At 45.4% G+C, this 20272-nt stretch overlaps 1 protein-coding gene across 1 annotated transcript in view; it reads left to right on the top strand.

Annotated features, from left to right (window-relative positions):
• The window catches only part of wscd2 (WSC domain containing 2), a 254302-nt gene extending 234374 nt beyond the window's left edge, over positions 1–19928 (top strand). Inside the window, exon 8 of the mRNA XM_080208075.1 lies at positions 9939–19928. Within this exon, the coding sequence (XP_080064201.1) occupies positions 9939–10291 (353 nt within the window). The 3' untranslated portion in view covers positions 10292–19928. The remainder of the gene's footprint in view (positions 1–9938) is intronic.
• The last annotated feature ends 344 nt before the right edge of the window (positions 19929–20272 follow it).

Below are 20272 nucleotides of genomic sequence, written 5' to 3'. Positions count from 1 at the left end.
TCCCTATAGCGCGTAAGGAGGCCACTCGGCCCAATGAGTCTGCACCGAAACAATCCCATCCAGGCGCTATTCCCATAACTCCACATATTTACCCTGTGAACCCTTTGACACTAGGGTCAGTTTAGCATGGCCAATGCACTTAACCTGCACATCTTTGGTCTGTGGGAGGAAACCAGAAACCCGGAGGAAACCCACACGGACACGGGGAGAATGTGCAAACTCCATGCAGACAGTGACCTGAGGTCAAAATTGATCCCGGGACCCAGTGCTACCCATTGTGCCACCATGCCATCCATGGAGAATTGCTGATTGAACTTCCGGATAGTGGGTAAGAGAGTTAGACTCACTGAAAACTCAGCCTTAAATGGGGTACAAAGGGTTCTGAATTTGGGGAACATTTCATGTGTGTACAAAAAGCCACTGTGCATTTTTATAATCTCTGTATTTTAAAATTACATTAGAATGTTTCCCATAATGCTGATTTGTGATCTATCTGATTACCAAATCATTTTGTAGCGCTATGATTTCCTTTTTTGTGCTTTACCCCCCCTCAGTGCTTTAAAACAAAATGCTATCGGTGTTATTGAGGAGATGTATTACAGTGCCACTTTGTTCAAAGTTCAGCTAGCGAGCAATGTTTGATTTTAATATTTTATACACAGCTTGATAAGATTTAAGACTCAGAGGTTGGGTTAACGGTGTAAAATTATTGTAAAGCATGCAGTAGATTATTATGGAGTATTGTTGACTTTTATACAATATGTGACTGTTCAAATGAACAGTTCAAAACCTCTCCCCTACGGAACAGCGAGATAATAATGGATGAATTGGGCGGCACGGTGGCACAGTGGTGAGCGCTGCTGCCTCACAGCACTGGGGACTCAGGCTCGATTGCCGGCTTGGGTCGCTGTCTTGCAGAGTCTGCACGTTCTCCCCGTGTCTGCGTGGGTTTCCTCTGGGTGCTCTGGTTTCCTCCCACACTCCAAAGATGTGCTGGTTAGATGGATTGGCCATGGCCGTTAGTGATCAGAAGTGTGTAGATCAGGGGGATGTGTGGGGTTAAATGGAAAGGGCCTGGGTGGAATGCTCCATCAGAGAGTCAGTACAGGCTTGGTGGGCCGAAGAGCCTCTTTCTATACTGCAGGGATTCTGATTCAACGATGCATCCAGTGGCCTGTGGTGAATAAGCTGGCAGAGAACTAGACAGTCAGTGTTAGCGCATTGGTGACATCACCCTTGGCCCAATCACCTGACTATTTATTATGTTAGACTAAAACTTCCATTCCGCCCATGTGGCACATCAAACAACACACCTCTGTCATCAGTCATCGCACAATGATTGAAAGAAAATTGGGAGTCTTCCTGCATAAGATGCCAAGGGAAATACCATATGCTGTTTTATTCCTACAACCTATCTTCCACCCACTCTCCACATCCACAACATTAATGTTCAAACCTAGAGCTTGTCCTGACTCTGAGAGACCTAATAAGACACTATAAAAGCAGATATCAGGAAGTGAAGTTTAATTTAATCTCATGGGCCTGAAAGCCTTCAGCCTATGGTCGATGAATGTTCTTTGAACTCTTCAAACTGAATCCAAGTGATTTATACATTTCATTACACCAGTACCTGCAATGCCATATTTAAATTAAGCTGTGATTGAAAAGCAGCATTAGATTGACTGTCAGAAATGAAAGTGAGATTGTGGAGTTTATGGATGACTTTTGATCTCTTTGCTAATATTGAGTCTTCTTTCCTTCTCCCCAGCCAAGCACATCTTTTCAGGAGGATGGTGTAAAGTATGGGGAGGCAATCCCCATTTTGACACAAGGGTCACTGTTTGCTACACGCGTGGGCAATCATCAAATCGAGTATCAAAGAACAGTACTTGTAAAGGATTCCACTGCTGCACAATCTTCTTGGCGGCACGGTGGTGCAGTGGTTAGCCCTGCTGCCCCACAGCACCGGGGGACCTGAGTTCGATTCCCGATTTGGGTCACTGTCTGTGTGGAGTCTGCACACTCTCCCCATGTCTGCGTGGGTTTCCTCCGGGTGCTCTGGTTTCCTCCCACAGTCCAAAAGATGTGCTGGTTAGATGGATTGGCCATGCTAAATTGTCCCTCAGTGTACTTTAATAGGTGCCAGAGTGTGGCAACTAGGGGATTTTCACAGTAATTTCATTGCAGTGTTAATGCAAGCCTACTTGTGATGGACAAATAAACTTTAGACTTGTTGCACTTTGAACTGTTTTTGCTTCTGCACTGTTACCCCACAAGACCGAGTATGGAGGCCAGAATTCTCCGGCTACTCACGCCCCACCATTGCTGCCAGAGACTGTGGACAATTTGGCGCTCAATCAAATCTCCATTCACTGCAGCGGGACTGGAGAATCTGATGACATGAGTAGCCGGAAATCCCGCGCACATCTAGGCTGACTGTTTAGCGCATTACGGAGAGAATGTGACATTGTTCAGTGTTCTTGACATTATTTGATGGCTCTGAATACTTATCCCAATGGTTCAGTTACATTTGACAAAATAAAAGCAGTTTCATCAATGATGGATTATTTATTGCATTTTGACTTGCTGATTTCAGCATTCCTGGGATTCTAATCAATTGATGTTCACTGCATCTGCAGATAAATGTAGAATCATAGAAAATAGGAGCGGGGAAAGGTTATTCAGTCCTTTGAGGTGGTTCCACCATTCATTATCATCAAAGATTTGATTTGATTTGATTTGATTTATTATTGTCACATGTATTAACATACAGTGAAAAGTATTATTTCTTGCGCTCTATACAGCCAAAGCATATTGTACACAGAGAAGGAAACAAGAGAGTGCAGAATGTAGTGTTACAGTTATAGCTAGGGTGTAGAGAAAGATTAAGTTACTGCATAGTAGGTTCATTCAGAAGTCTAACAGCAGCAGGGAACAAATTGCTCATGAGTCGGTTGGTACATGACTTCAGACTTTTGTAACTCCTTCCCGAAGGAAGAAGGTGGAAGAGAGAATGCCCGGGGTCCTTAATTATGCTGGCTGCTTTGCTGAGACAGTGAGAAGTGTACACAGAGTCAATGGATGGGGTGCAGGTTAGGTTGATTGGCCATGTTAAATTTTTTACATCCACCTTGTTGGCCAACAAGGGGCGTACACGCGGTGGGTCGTGCGAGGGCTGTTCTTGGATGTTGCTTCGAGAGTTGCCTAGTGCTTCATGTCGTTAGTGTACGCTTAAACCGGACCAACTGTTGGGCAACACGACAGCTCAGTGACTATCACTGTTTGCTGTGCAGATACATGGACCTGGGTCGGATCTCCAACTGGGTCGGTGTCTGTGGGAGTTTGCACATTCTCCCCGTGCTTGCGTGGGTTTTCTCTGGGTCCTCTGGTTTCCTCCCATGCCTCAAAAACGTGCTTTTAGGCTGATTGGTGTTCACAAATTGTCCCTAAGTTAGACCTCCCTTAATCTGGCACACGTATAATTCTCTAAATTTGCACCCCTTTATTGTAGAGTCCAAGAGGCGTAGACAAAAGTCATAGGTAGAAGAAGGATTGGAATGAGGCGCTCATTGAATGTTCAAATGGGTGGCGCCCATTCTGGTCATAGGGCCAAAGGGCCTGTTTCCTGTGCTGTGTTGTTCTTTGTTCTTAAATTGACCCTTGGTGTTGGGTTACGGGGATAGGGCTTTGGTTGGATTGTTGTTGGTGCAAGGTCAACGGGCTGAATGGCCTCCTTGTGCACTGTAGCGATTCTATGATCCTATAGCTGATCATCTATCTCAACACCATGGGGGTGATTCTCCCAGTCCGCGGCTCTACTTGTGCAGTGCAGTGAGCCTGTGAGACATCAGCAGGGGCCATTTCGCGGCTTCCACATGTAATTATTTCAGCGTAATCAGCCCTGCGCCAGAAATCGGCGTGGAGCTGATTACGATACGGAAATCAGCATTTCCATCTGATTCGCAGGCCTGGGATTGAAGTCTCCGAGCTCACTAGCATCCCCCACCCCTGGCTGGGAGTGGTTCCGTCAAACGGGGTTTACTCCTGTTCCTGACCAATGCGGAACAGGTGGTTCACCCCCGCTGGTGGGAAGAGAGGCTGTTGAGGGCCCCCCCCCCGCCCCCCCCACCTCCAGGAAGTCAGGGATAAGGGTGGGTGTACCCCTCGGGCAATGCCAGGGGGTTAGGCATATGGGGGGAGGGTGGGGCCTATTGGGGGCATGATCGCTGAGGGGGAGGGGGGGGACGGCGAAATTCTTGCAGTCACTTTGCATTGGGATCACTGGGAGAGGGAGGGAAAAGAGGGATCAGGGTTGGCTATCCAGGGGGGAGGTGAAATACATATAATTAACAAATAATATTTAAATACATGAATAGGATGGGAACAGAGGGATATGGTCCCCGGAAGAGTAGGGGGTTTTAGTTCAGTTGGGCGGCATGATCAATGCAGGCCTGGAGAGTCGAAGGCCTGTTCCTGGTGAGGGAAATAGGGGCTGGCCGGAGGTTGGGGGAGTCAGGGCTGAACCAGGGAGGTCCAGTAGGCCAGCGACTAGGGGTGGTGGGGTCAGAAGGCTAGCGATGGCGGGGGGCTCGCGGGGCTGGCCAGTGGTTGGGATGCTGGCAACGGGGGTTCACTGTGCCCTCTCCGAACTCCGCTCTGACAGATCGGCACACGCGCATTGGCCTACTCAGCGCCATGCTGCCAACCTCCCAGGCGGGAACAGGCCCTGCTCAATGATCCACAGGTTTCCAGAGTGAATCCCCCTTGGGCTCTCTGTGTTAAAGTTAAAACTTATTTAATAGTCACAAGTAAGGCTTACATTAATACTGCAATGAAGTCACTGTGAAATTCCCCTAGTCGCTACGGTCCGGAACCTATTCGAGTCAATGCACCTAACAAACACGTCTTTCAAATTGTGGGAGAAAACCAGAGCACCTGGGGAAAACCCACGCAGACACAGAGAGAATGTGCAAACTCCACACAGATAGTGACCCAAGCCGAGAATCGAACCTGGGCCCCTGGTGTTGTGAGGCAGCAGTGCTAACCACTGTGCCGTCCACCGGTGATGCAGAGTGTTGAAGGTTCATTCTGGAAACCACTTTAAACAAAAACTGGCCGGATTTACTCCCATTTTCCTGCATGTTGGGAACTTTTTTGTGAAAATCCCAGCCCACATGTCATAACTTTGAAGGTGACACATTGTGGCTTCAAATTATGAAGGGTTTATTAACAACAATATTTATACATGTACAAGTGATGGTCTACAGAACTGTAATACACCTCTACTCTCTACTGCTCTGTGACCAACTGACACTCCTTCCTGACCCTGGATACCTTGGCATCCGATTGGCTCAGTTTCCCAAGCCGCTGCTCCATAGGGCCCAGCCCAGTCATGTGGCCCTCAGGGATCATCCCATTAAAGACACCAACCTCCAAACCATATTCCCGCACTCTCTTCTGGACACCTTTAGAGTCTAGAAACCTAGAGTAGTGGAAAAGGCCTAGCTCAGATTGGCTAATATACACATCACGTACTCAAACAGTAAATGCCACATGACCTTTGAGCTGTGGTGTGACTCGAATTGTTCAACACTGGAAGAATGAAATGAACACATCTGGTTGGATAGTGAGCCCACATCCCTGGCTTTTAATTAGCTCCCCGAGGTAGGTCACGGAACTAGGCCCCATGTTGGGTTCCCAATCCTTGAAAGAGAATTCGGCTCATTATGACACAGAAGGCGGCCATAGAACATAGAACACTATAGCACAAATAGGCCCTTTGGCCCACAAGTTGCGCCGATCATATCCATACCAACCAGGCCTATCTATAACTTTCAATCCCATTAAATCCCATGTACAAATCCCAATTTAGCCTATTGAATCCATGCCGGCTCTCTCTGTCCCCATGCCAGTAGTTTGCAGAGGGAATGCTGATGACTAAATCATTGACAGAGTTTGCTGGAAATGAGCACAAATATTTGGAGTGGCACTGTGGCACAGTGGTTAGCACTGCTGCCTCACAGCGCCAGGGGCCTGGGTTCGATTCTGCCCTCGGGTCACTGTCTGTGTGGAGTCTGCACGTTCTCCCCATGTCTGTGTGGGTTTCCTCTGGGTGCTCCAGTTTCCTCCCACACCCCAAAGATGTGTGAGTTACATTGATTGGCCATGCTAAATTGACCCTTAGTGTTACGGGGATTAGCAGGGTTAATACGTGGGAATAAGGTCTGGGTGTGATTGCTGTCTGTGCATGCTTGATGGGCTGAATGGCCTCGTACTGCAATGTAGGGATGCTATGAATAAATGTCATTTTATGTTGAGCATAAGTGCTGATGCTTCAACCTTTTTCCCTTTGGCTATGCAGAAGGTCAAAGTTCATAGCGTGGACAGCACCACGAATAAAATATTGGGGAAGAAAACCAGTCAAGTCAGGAATTGCGTTACTAGAAGAATCATCTTTGCAGGTGGCCCCAGGGAGTTTTCATAAGAATATAAGAAATGGAATAAAGAATAAGGTGGCTTGGCCCAGTCTTTCTTGAAAAACCAACAGAGATTTCCTAACGTTAGCTTGTCCAGAGGGTACAGGTTGAAGTCAATGTTAACGGACTTCTGGTAAGGCAGGTATCTGTATGTTTAACACACCTGCAGGAAATGTGCCTACTGCACAGAGTCAAACCACAAATGTTAGGGGTTTTTTTTAGAAAGAAGCAACACGTCGATGAACCTGTTAAATTTATTTGTTTTTTTGTGCGTGTTTTGCATTCATAGGGATGCTAGCAAATGGAATACCTTCCCATTCTGGACATCCACTGACAGTGTTCAGAATAAGGTGTAACAAAGGTTAAAAGTAAACTAAAACTCCCTCTTATTCACTTCAAAACCAGTGCTGGAGCACTCTGGTTTGTAAGAAGGAGGAGGTCCATTTGCTGAACCTCAGTATGGCACCCAGTACTGGGTACCCACTCCAACTTAATATAAGACAGGTCCATTCAAAAGTCTGATGGCAGCAAGGAAGAAGCTGTTCTTGCCAAAACGTTGTGTGATTTCAAGAAGAAATCATAAAGTGCTCTCGGGGCAAAAGGGATCAAGGGATATGGGGAGAAAGGCAGGATCAGGATATTGAATTCGATGATCAGCCATAATCAAAATAAATAGCAGAGCAGGCTCGAAGGGCCAAATGGCCTACTCCTGCTTCTAGTTTCTATGTTTCAATGCTCCAGTTTCCTCCCACGCTTCAAAGATGTGCAAGTTAGGTTAATTGGCCATGGCAAATTGTCAGGGGATTGGCAGGGATAATACATGGGGTTACAGGGATAGGGATTGCAGGCTTAATGGACCGATTGGCCTCCTTTTGCACCGTAGGGATCCAATAATTCTATGAATAAGATTAAGTACATTTAACACACACCAAATATTTCAGAACGAGTTGTAGAAAATGCTCCATAATTTATATGTTAATAGAATTATCATCAACTTCAAATCATAGAAAGAAAATAAATATTGACACTTTGGACAGGGAGGGAGCGTGCAGCTCTCACAGTCAATGTTGCGAGCACTCAGCACACACTTCACTCGCCCTTGCTTTGTGTCCATATCACCTCAGTCACACCAGTCGGAAAAAAAAAACCCGGGACTGAAATCAGCGGAATGTGGCAACCTGCAGGTGGGCAACAGTTGGCAAGAATGTTTTGTGGGGTCAGGCTCAGAACCTAGATGGGCCCCCAGGCCACAAGGTGCCCTCCACTACCCATGGGGTTGGAAGGGGTTGAGTTGACAAATGCTGAGTTGATGAAATAACGGCCAACTGACAATGTTTACTTGAAGATATTGTTGGTGATGCAGCTGAAAGATGCTCAGTTATCCGTGGAATCCGATGCAAACTATGGCAGGGGATATTACACACTGTAATAGCATTGCCACGCTCAGCCCCTCTCTTCATCCTTCAGCTCCAGACATGTTGCCCCAGCTGTTGCCTTTGCCAGAGACGGAAGTATCTGTTAAATTGTCACGCTGTTCCGTGGCATTAGTTTTATGATCTCCTCGGGGCCATTGTAAAGCAAAGTTTTATGTGCTGTGATTAGACAAGGTGAATTGCCCTATATCTGCTTAATGAAATAGCTTCTCTGTCTGATGATTCAGTGGGGACTTGGCTACAGTTAGCTGCTTAATCAGGCATCTGCTCTGCGCATCTGACTGGGAGAATAGAATAAAAAGTTCATACACTTGGGCATCTCTGGCTGCTACCCAGCTAACCAAGCCAGGAGGCTGTTGCATAAAGTTGAGAAATGTTTGCTGTCGGATAGGGTAACTTTTACAAGGAAAAGGAACGCAGAAACTTTTTAAAAGTCCTTCAAAGTTTTCTCTTCATTATTGTGTGTTGACAAAGACATTTTTTCAGGCAGGAGATGAGGGGATGAAATTATTTGATTTGATTTATTATTGTCACATGTATTGGTATACAGTGAAAAGTATTGTTTCTTGTGCGCTATACAGACAAAGCATACTGTTCATAGAGTACATGGGGAAAAGGATTTGATTTGATTTATTATTGTCACATGTATTGGGATACAGTGAAAAGTATTGTTTCTTGCATGCTATATAGACAAAACATACTGCATATAGAGAATGAAAGGAAAGACTGCAGAATGTAGTGTTACAGCCATAGCTAGGGTGTAGAGAAAGATCAACTTTAATATAAGGTAGGTCCATACAAAAGTCTGATGGCAAACTGTTCTTGAGCCGGTTGGTACGTAATCTCAGATTTTTGTATCTTATTCCTGACGGATGTAGGTGGGAGGGAGTATGTCCGGGATACACGGGGTCTCTGATTATGCTGGCTGCTTTTCTAAGGCAGTGGGAAGTGTTTACGGAGTCAATGGATGAGAGGCTGGTTTGTATGATGGACTGGACTACGTTCACAACCCTTTGTATTTTCTTGCGGCCTTGGGCAGAGCGGGAGCCATACCAAGCTGTGATACATGACATCAGCTCCTGACCACGGTTAGAACACTCAGCCATGAGACAGTAATGATCCGATGCTGATATCTTCATGGCTTCATCTTATCAGCCTATTTTTCCCCCAGTATTCAGCGATTGAATGTACCCAGTGGCCAAAATCTTATCACAAAAAGGCAGAGTATTGGTTCCCTCGAGAAACACAGAAACATAGAAAGCAGGAGAGGGCCATTTGACCCTTCGAGCCTGCTCTGCCATTCATTTTGATCATGGCTGATCATTGAATTCAATATCTTGATTGCCCCTTTCTCCCCATATCCCTGATCCCTTATGCCTCAAGAGCTATATCTAATTTCTTCTTGAAATCAGACAATGTTTTGGCCTCAAGTACTTTCTGTGGTAGCGAATTCTATACATTGAATACTCTCTGGGTGAAGAAATTTCTCCTCCCCTCAGTCAGACTCTGAGTTCTGGACTCCCCCACCATCTCCTGAGAATCAGGTTGGTTTTCTCTCAGATCTTAACACATTCTGCCACAAGAGATCAGCTGGGTTTGATTCACGCCATCGTGTGGGGGGAGTGCTAAACACACTGGCAAAGCTTGGTTGCTCTGAGATTGGGGAACCAAATCTAAGGGAACACCCCAATCACTCAAAAAAAACCTTCTCCCCACCCCACCATGGAGACCGCAGGGGCTCCCCAACCCTCTGCCTCTCCCCTGATCCTAACCAGCATTCAATGCCCTACTCGCCCTTGCCCAACAGTCAATGCCAGCTTCCCACCTGCCCCCCAAGCATCAGATTCCCCCCAGTCTTCACAGTCAATGCTACACCAACCTGTGCCAGGGGCAGTGGGAGGAGAAACGTTTGACCTGCTAAAAGAAAATGAGCATTTCTTTATCGCGTGTACCTGAGTTCAAGTGAAATCAGGGGTGTAAAAAAGGAAGCCTTTATGAAATGTTAACATTTTGTCTTTTGCCTTGACAGAGTGGCCTGAATTTGTGAAAAACTACGCACCATGGTGGGTTTCGCACACACTCGACTGGCTAAAGTACGGCAGGAAAGTGCTGGTGGTTCACTATGAGGATCTCAAGCGCGACCTCTTTAACCAACTGAAAAAAATGGTCTCCGTCCTGGGCCTCAACGTCTCCGACGACCGTCTTCTGTGCGTCGAGAGCCAAAAGGATGGCAACTTCAAACGCTCCGGCCTTCGGAAGCTGGAATATGATCCGTACACGCCGGAGATGAGGAAGATGATTGACAGTTTCATCAAGACCGTTGACACGGCCCTCAAACTCAGAAACCTTACCGGCGTCCCTGAGGATTACGCCCCCAGATGATTCTGCCGGTAAAATGCATTCGAAACATGGCTGTGTTTCCCTTCCCTTTCCCTGGCCAGGACTCCTTCCCACCCGATGGGTGGCTTCTTTTAGTAAGTCTGCAGCTATTAGCTTTCCAAGTGCATCAACTATCTAGAGTCAAGGTCACCAAACACAGCTGGAGTTAGTAACTGCATAGCATAGACACGCCGGAAGACCATCTTTAGGAAGAGGAAAATTCGCAAGACACGGTGACCGAAAATTCATGCTTCTTCTAAGGGAGGAATCTGTTTGCTTGAACAGGCTCTGTGACGAGAAAGAACGGAACTTTAGTAGTTACTTTTATTGTTTTGCTTGAACTGAACTGGGGGCTGAGATGCAGAGGGAAGGGGGTGGTTTATCCCTGCAAAAAATCCCAATGGGATCTGGTCATCTCTTATTTGAGGATGGGGTGGGGGAGAGAAGGACTTTATGCTAGACAAAGTCTCATTGTTAAGATTGAGAGAAGTGGGGGTAAGGGAGACAGGTTGAGCATTTACCCAACACCCACCTATTTCCATATTGTGATGGCCAATGGTTAACAGTGTAAGAAGCAGCTGATCGCTGTCAGCAGTCCATCGTGGGTTGAGAAAGCCTTTCCCTTCTTGCATCTCTCAGAACGTGCGCCGGTTTCCGACTGTTGTTGCCATCTGTCGTTCAGGGCTGTCTCGTCCAGTCACTTGACATGGGCTAGCACGTCTGATGTGAGGAGACAGCAAACCCAGTTTGCCATCCTCCGGGATGCGATTGACCATTCCCGACACCCACCCCCCACCGTCATCTGCCGGACTGTGACACAGCTCATTTTAAAATGATCCAAATGTGTCTTGCTAGTCTGAGACTAGCTGTAGCTCTCAGCTCACTGATAGAGCAGTGGACATCCGCCACTGTGATGGGTGCACCCTTCGCTGCACCGAACCATCAGGTCTGATAGTGCAATCCATTTAGTCTGGATTGATCAGTGGGAAAGGAGGATGCTACTCTCTTCCACCGGAAACTATAGCTCCTGAAGGAAGACGCATTGAGAGTGAGCAGATATGTGATTACTACCTGTATTTTCACCATGCAGATGAAGGGAGTAAAGTTCTGCTATAATGAAGGTCACTAAAGCGGTTAAGTCAATAAATTTCTTATCTTCCCAATTTTCTGTGAAAACTTCCATTAGCCAGAAGTTAATTAAAACTGTAGTCATTTCACTTCCACACTCTGAACAAACCAGATGTGTTATAACATTATTTAGTGTTTAGTTTGCAGATTGATTGACTTGACGGGTCTACTGATTGTCTAACACTCCCAGGCCACGTTTTGGAATCAACATTCTGATCACCATTAGGTTAGTGTAGTGTCTTTTACTAAACAGATCCTCTGTCTAATTGAGTTGCGCTGGTTATCTCTCCAATTCCCTCCACCACTGATAGAAGTCAGCAGCAGTGTGTACCATTCAAGGGCGCAACTGCACCAAGGCTCCTTCAACAGCATCTTCCAAACCCATGACCTCTGCCACTAGAAGGACAAGGGGCTGAGGATGTATAGGAACAACACCACCTGCAAGTCCCCTTCACCATCCTGACTTGGAACTGTATCGCCGCTCTTTCACTGCCGCTGGGTCAAAATCCCTCCCTAACAGCACAGTGGGTGTATCTACACCATGTGGACTGCAGCGGTTCGAGAAGGCAGCTCACCACCACCTTCTCAAGGGCAACAAGTGCTGGCCTAGCCAGCGACGTCCACATCCTGTGAAAGAATAAAACAATTCTCAGACGTCTCGTTCTTTTAAACATCAGTAGCAACTCTGTTGGGAACATAGAAATAAAGCCAATACCCTTAAATATCCACTCTCGGAAATTTCTATTCAATGAAACAGCCCGATGGAATGTTGTATTCAATCAAGTCAGAATACAAAGGGCAAAGTAGTTACGTTTCAGTTGTGTTTCCAGCGTCCTGTAATCGTTTTAGGCACTGTACGTCCAGAAAGATTAATTAGTCTTGGAGGGAGATCTGCCAGAATGATAACAGTGTTTCCAAGAGTTTCATAAGGAAAGTTTGCTTAAGCATGGCCTATATCCCCTTGGAAAGAGGTGAAAGTTGACTCAAGTGTTTGAGAAGGATTTAGTAGTTTAGACATATGGGGGGACTGTTACCCTGAGGGGATATCAAGAAAAAAGTGGGATCTGATCTTACAATTTGAACTAGGCTGTTCAAGGAGTCAAATCTGAAATCATTGAACAGTGAAATCTGAAATCATAGAGTCATAGAGCCATACAGCACGAAAACAGGCCCTTCAGCCCAACTGGTCCATGCTGACCATGGTGCCCTCCCAGCTAGTCCCAATTGTTCAAGTTTGGTTTTGATTTGATTTGATTTATTATTGTCACGTGTATACAGTGAAAAGCATTGTTTCTTGCATGCTATACTGACAAAGCATACTATTCATAGAGAAGGAACGGAGAGAGTGCAGAATGTAGTGTTTACAGTCATAGCTAGGGTGTAGAGAAAGGTCGATGTAGTGCAAGTTAAGTCCATTCCTGATGCCAGCAGGGAAGAAGCTGCGTTTGGTCCATGTCCCTCTAACCCTTTCCCATCCATGTACTTATCCATGTACTAATCCTCTACCCCAGAAGGGTTGCGCATCCTTGAGATCAATTGGAGCTTTCAAGACTTATGGTGGCTAGATTTGTGTTAAGTATCAAGCAATGTGCATGAAAATTGAATTAAGAATCAGAAAACCATAGTCTAATTGAACAGTAGACCATGTTCAATGGGCTGAATGGCCTCCACCTGTTCTTCATACTCATATATTTCTCTTTCTACTCGACATTTTTCCACAACAGCTGCCCATGCATAAAGGAGTGAAAATTGAGCAGTTTCTGCACCTTCTCCCTTTTACACTATGTCCTTAGGTGACACTCAGGAATATATATTTGGTTTAAATGTCTAGTCCTCAATAAGCAGCATTCTTTTTATTTTCGATTCCTGAGCTACTTTTCACCACCAACTCTTAGACTCTTTTGAATCATTTTTAGCAGAGGATTTGACTTGATTTGATTTATTATTGTCACATGTATTAGTATACAGTGAAAAGTATTGTTTCTTGCATGCTATATTGACAAAGCATACCATTCATAGAGAAGGAAAGGAGAGAGTGCAGAATGTAGTGTTACAGTCACAGCTAGGGTGTAGAGAAAGATCAAATTAGTGCAAGGTAGGTCTCTTCAAAAGTCTGATGGCAGCAGGGAAGAAGCTGTTCTTGAGTTAGTTGGTACGTGTCCTCAGACTTTTGTATCTTTTTCCCGACGGAAGAAGGTGGAAGAGAGAATGTCCAGGGTGTGTGGGGTCCTTAATTATGCTGGCTGTTTTGCTGAGGTAGCGGTAAGTGTAGACAGAGTCAATGGATGGGAGGCTGGTTTGTGTGGTGGATTGGGCTACATTCACGACCTTTTGTAGTTTTTTGCAGTCTTGGGCAGAGCAGGAGTCATACTAAGCTGTGATACAACCAAAAAGAATGCTTTCTATAGTGCATTTATAAAAGTTGGTGAGAGTCATAGCTGACGTGTCAAATTTCCTTAGTCTTCTGAGAAAGTAGAGGTATAATAGAGATGAAATAGATTTTAGGAGTTCAGTCCAAGATGGCATTTTTGCAAGGGGGATAATTATTCACACAGGGGTGAGTTATGGGGAATCATTGAGTTCACAGCTGCTCAGTCCATTCCTAACCATGGATAGAAAATCACAAACTGGGGAATCCACCATTCCAAAGGTTCAGCTCTTTCTATGAATTGCTGCCCAATAACATCAGACTATGGAACCAGTGTTCCCGTGGCAATGTTCTTCAAATAATCATGTTATTAATGTCTCCAATGTAAAATCATTATTATGCCCATTAAATGTAACAGTATTCCATAATTATCATAGAATCCCTACAGTACAGAAGGAGGCCATTTGGCCCTTTGAGCTTCACCAAGAACAATCCCACCCTAGCCCAGTAACCCTACATATTTACCCTGCTGATCCTCCTGAAACCAGGGTCAATTTAGCATGGCCAATCAACCTAACCACACATTATTGAAGCGTGGGAGGAAACCGCAACACATGGAGGAAACCCATGCTGACATGGGGAGAATGTGCAAACTCCACACAGACAGTGAGCCAAGCCAGGAATCAAACCTGGGTCCCTGGCACTGTGAGGCAGCAGTGTTAACCATTGCGCCACCGTGCCACCCGTCAAGCCAAGAATTAGCCCCCTCACTACGGCCAAGATACTGCAGTGTCAACAGAGGATCAGTGAATGAGTAGGACATTTTGTGGTACAATAGTAGCTCCCCTACCTCTGGACCAGAAGCTCTGGGTTTAAGTCTAACACCAGGACTAGCTGGCTATCCATAATGCATTTAATGGGCTGATAATCAATTGGGGAATCCTTCCGCCACTTCCCCACTATTTCCCAAAGGGAAATACAGTGTGGATGTGAAGATACAGAGGGAGGCAGTGATGTAGTGGTATTGTCATCACTGAACTAGTAATCCAGGGAGTTACTCTGGGGACCTGGGCCACAGCAGATGGTGGAATTTGGTTTCAATGAAAATCTGGAATTACAAGTCTAAAGGTGACCCCAATACTATTGTCGAATGTAGTAAAAATCCATCTGGTTCACTGCTGTCCTTTAGGGAAGGAAATCTGCCGTCCTTACCTGGTCTGGCCTACATGTGACCCCAGAGCCACAGCAATATGGTTGGAACTTAGTTGCCACTCAATTCAAGGGCAGTTAGAGATGATAACAAATGCTGGCCTTGCCAGCGATGCCCGCATCCCATGGAAGAATAAAGAAAACACATCTTAAAAAAGTGAATGGATTTAGAAGATATTAGGCAGCATTTAAATTTTTAAAGTTAATTTATTCATCACAGGTAAGGCTTATATTAACACTGCAATGAAGTTACTGTGAAATTCCCCTAGTCATCACAGTCCGGCACCTGTTTGGGTCAATGTGCCTAACCAGCACGTCTTTCAGACTGTGGGAGGAAACCGGAGCACCTGGAGGAAACCCATGCAGACACGGGGAGAATGTGCTCTGTCTGAGGCCAGAACTCTCCATTCACCTGACAAAGGGGCTAACCCGAAAGCTTGCGAGTATATTATCAAATAAATAGGTTGGACTAAAACCTGGTGTTGCCAGACTTTTTACTGTGTTAACTCCACACAGACAGTGACCCAAGACCCCTGGCACTGTGAAGCAGCAGTGCTAACCACTGTACCACCAAGTTGCCCCTGATTTCCCATCTGCAACATATAATCCCCAGCTCATCTGAAGATCTTGCCGGTTTTTGATGCTTTTTGCTCCTCTCCTCAGCTCACCTGGTGCAACCTGGAGCAAACCTATATTCAAACCCCAAATTCAAATGTGACATTGCAAAGGGTCGATGCAAGGAAGGCTCCACACTACATCAGGCCAGGCTAGATTTCCCATATGAGGTTGGACACTAGTGTTTCCACACCTTGGTCATTTTCAGATGTGTTTACACCAGGTTCCCACCAGAGTTGTGACAAGAATCCGGTGGGATGGGCGAGGTACTCCAATCCCCACAGTGTGGGGTGTGGACGTCGCTGGCAAGGTCAGCATTTGTTGCCCACCCCAATTGCCCTTTGAACTGAGTGGCGATTAAGAGTCAACCACATTGCTGTGGGAACAAAAACAGCAAGTGCTGTAAAATCTCAGCAGGTCTGACAGCATCTTGTGTGAAGAGGGATCAGAGCCAATGTTTCGATCCTGGATGACCCTCGCTGGAAAATCTCAGCAGGTCTGGCAGCATCTGTAGACAGAGGTTTGAGCCAACGTTTTGGATCTAGATGACCCTTCAAAGAACCATCTAGACTCAAAACACTGGCTCAATCCTGTGTCCATAGATGCTGTCAGACCTGCTGAGATTTTCCAACATTTTCTGTCTTGGTTTCAGATTCCAGCATCTACAATAGAACAAACAAAGAATAAAGAACAGTACAGCAAAGGCCTTTCTGCCCTCCTAGCCTGCGCTAATCATGATGCCTGCCTAAACTAAAACCATGTTCTTCCATTCCCATCCTATTCATGTATTTGTCTAGATGCCCCTTAAATGCCACTATTGTAGCTGCTCCCACCACCTCCCTGGGCAGCACATTCCACTCATTCACTATCTTCTGTGTAAAAAACTTGCCTTGCACATCTCCTCTAAACTTTTTCCCAAAATTTTGCCTTTATCACATTGGCTCTGGAATCACATGTAGGCCAGACCAGGTAAGGACAGCAGATTTCTTTCCCTAAAGGACATCAGGTGGGTTTTTAATGATAATTCCTATGTCAGCCTGTGAGCACTCGGGATACTAGGCACACACAAAAAGCACAACATTTACACTGATGTTTGACAAAACGACAGACCAGTGCAGACTACCACAACAAAACTAAAAGGACCGCATAAACAGACACACACATGTAAGACCAGCAATGTTAAGAGAGTGTACCAGTGAAAATTGCTTGCAGGTAGCAAGCTTTTAAATAAATCATTCACACCACCTACCACTGTGACACAGGCCATCCCCGTTGTCAAGGGCAACCACAAGGTTCTGCGAGGAAATAAAGCCAGCACCTGATGATTCGGAGTTCAAAGATTCACGCTGTGCCCCTAATAACTTCAGCTTCCACAGGTGGTCAGATAACCACAAGCAATTTTGACGAATAATTTTTTAATCTTTGTCAAGCCAACAAGCAGCAGACAGCCAACTTGGACCAAAGGGCCTGGAGATTAGCTGATGGCAGTCAATTAACAAAGAGAGAGGGCTATGAATGCCTCCCCTGGCTGTGAGTAATTATCCTGTAAATATGCCCATCAACGTTATACCTCTTGTCAGTATTTTCACTGAAACTCAGAACATGATGCCTCAGAGACCGTCTCCACCTAGCAATCTGGAGATTGGCAATCCCAACGCTCTTTGTTTTGTTTCTGGGATTGAAATCTTTCAATTAACGAATTAGTTGAATTTGATTTTCTTGTCCAATCGATCCGATTGGTGGCAATTGATTGGTCTAATCGATTGCGGTGTCAAATGCACAGTCAATCATCGGAGAAAAACCCGAAAAATGGCCAGGAAAATGGGCGGTGCCGTGAATCTGGCACGCCGACCTGAACACCGGATTCGTCAAGGTGACTTTGTGGGAGGCTTGTAAAATCCCACCAGAGAATTCCATTCTGCGAGGCGCGTCCGCCCCGATTCCAGGTCAGGCGAGGTGTTAAAATCTCGGCCCAGGAGTCTCAGGGTAGGATTCTCTGACCACGCTTGCCCCAAGATCAGAAGATCAGCCCGAACTCCACAGGCCTTTGCATGGCCCATGTCCCACCTACTACGAAGCCTGTGATGGACAGGATGGGAAAATTCTGCCCTCAGTGTTGCAAACTTTCCCCCTCTGTGGTTTTGGATTGTTGCTTCTGTATTTCACAGGAATAACATTTTGGGTTGACAGACCACCAGGGCTGTCCTCCATTCACCAAGAATTGAAGATTAATCCCCAGAATGCTGGGTGCAAAAGCCCAGAAGAAAATCTAGCATCAGGACAAGTGTTTGTTTATTCCTTCCCTCACTTTTTGTCAAAAATTGTGAAGTAAAGGGCTATTTGACTGATAGTCCTGAATGCCCCAACTTCCAAACTGACATGGGACATCACGTTACCTTAGGAATGAGTGGGTTGGGTGATTAATGGAGGGGGAGTGCTGGGGAGGGACACTTGGATGTGTTGCAACCTCTAGGAATGCCTCCAGCCCAATGTGACAACCTTTAATAACACAGGCACTCCAAAATGGCAGCCACATCAGGTGAAGACATTTTTGGAAAAATTTCCTTTGTCCCAGTGATTCTTTACAAATGGAAGTGCAAGAGATCAAACTCAAGGGTTGTACTTAATTAGTTTTGAGATAAAAATAACCATTTGCTGCTTTGAATGATTTTATAGGAGACCCCAAGGAGGGATTTACAATTCCTTTGCCACTTCTTACAACCTAAGCAATCTTGTCTTGTGTCATAAGGTTAACGAGCAATGTCAGGACATATTTTTACTTGACTTTACTGAGAGATTCAGTACAGGACAGATGATTAAAGCTCTAAGTTGGTTATTAAAGAACCGAGAATTTCCCAGGGCTGTGTAGGTTTTCTTTAAAATATTGAAGAAAGGAAGATAATAGGATGAACCAAAACTTTCTCCAAATTATCATTGACGAGACTGTAGCCATTCCATTCAGGCCCTGCCCAAAACTCCATGAAGAGCTGTCTTTGCCTTTTAGCACCATTTTCGTTGTTGCATATTGACATTGCCACTGGCAGGATTTGGCGTGGGACATCTCACCGCACCAAGTGGTTAGCTCTATTCATGGCATTGCCAGGGTGACACTGGCATGGAGGGTAATCCAGAAGCATCCAGCTGAGTGCAGCAAAAAAAAACTGAGACTGTGGCACTGCCTGCAAGGGTCACCCTCTGAATCGCCCCATATTTGAGGATGAACAATTGACCCCTTGGTCTCGAATTCAGTCTCTGCTGGTGTACAAGCCCATTTGAAATAGGCAAGGCTTCTATCAAAGTGGCAGAAAGCATGGTTTACTCTTATACGGAATTTACAACACAGAGGCAGGCCATTCAGCCCAACAAACTCATGCTAGTGTTCACGAGTCCCCTCCAGCCTCACTTTATCTCACCCCATCATCATATCCTTCAATTTCTTTTGTTCCTGTGTGTTTATCTAGACTCCCCTAAAAGGCACCTATGCTCTCCACTTCATCTATTCCTTATGATAGTACTACTTACAGTACTAAGTTTCACATTCTAACCATGATCTGGGTACAGAGGTTTCTCCCACAGTCTTTATTGAATTTATTATTTGTTATCTTATGTATGCGATTCTTAGTTTTGGTCTCACCCACAAGTTTCAGATGAATTTGTTAAGTGTCCAGGCACCTATCGCGCATGGTGTAGTTTCAAGATCAGCATATATATAAAAAGATTGACTTTATATGTGCGTGTGTGTGTGTGTGCCGGGAGGGGAGAAGTCGGGGGAGGCATAGGGTGGGAATCAAACTTGGATGTTTTGATTTCTTTCTCACACCCCCTCCCCCCACATTGGCAGTGTCCCTTTACCAACTGTGGGCACACTTCATGCACCAAATGGATCACGATGCTGACTTTGATCTGCTCCCCTTTACACGATGAACAGAAGAGGAAGTATTCGAAAGGTTTGCGATCAAAGCGGGTGATTGTATCGACTGGCCTTAACTATGCTTGTTTGTCAGACAAAGAGAATGGTTTGTGGCAACCTGTTGGCACTAAACTGGCTTTGTAACGATCAAAGCTCCACGCATATTTTGTACTCAATGTGACATGTTTTTACAAAATAAAATATGTAAAATTTTGTTACAAAGGGGAAGAAAACAAAAAAAGGTAACAATACGATGTGACATTTCTGATTTTTTTTTTCCGGATGTAAATTTTCTGAGCGGGAATGAGTGAAATTAATTCCTATTCAAATTCTTGAAGTCCAATTCTTGCGCTTGCCTGAATTGTCCTCAGGTTCGCAATTAAAATATTCCTCTTGTGACCCTCAACAAAGTCTCCTGAGTTTTGATTCCTCCCAACACCAGTTTTTTTAAAATTTATTTATTAGTCACAAGTAGGCTTACATTAACACTACAATGATGTTATTGTGAAAATCCCCTAGTCGTCACACTCCGGCGCCTGTTCGGGTACACTGAGGGAGCGTTTAGCACGGCCAATGCACCTAACCAGCACATCTTTTGGACTATGGGAGGAAACCGGAGCATCCGGAGGAAACCCACGCAGACACGGGGAGAATGTACAAGCTCCACACAGACAGTGACTCAAACGGGGAATCGAACCTGGGCCTCTGGTGCTCTGAGACACAGTAAGAAGTCTCACATCACCAGGTTAAAGCC

This window comes from Carcharhinus amblyrhynchos, chromosome 20 (assembly GCF_965287045.1).
Source record: "Carcharhinus amblyrhynchos chromosome 20, sCarAmb.v2.hapA, whole genome shotgun sequence".
NCBI classification, from domain to species: Eukaryota; Metazoa; Chordata; class Chondrichthyes; order Carcharhiniformes; family Carcharhinidae; genus Carcharhinus; species Carcharhinus amblyrhynchos.
The sequence above is the reverse complement of the archived record's forward strand: the minus strand, read 5'-3'. Positions and strand labels throughout refer to the sequence as shown.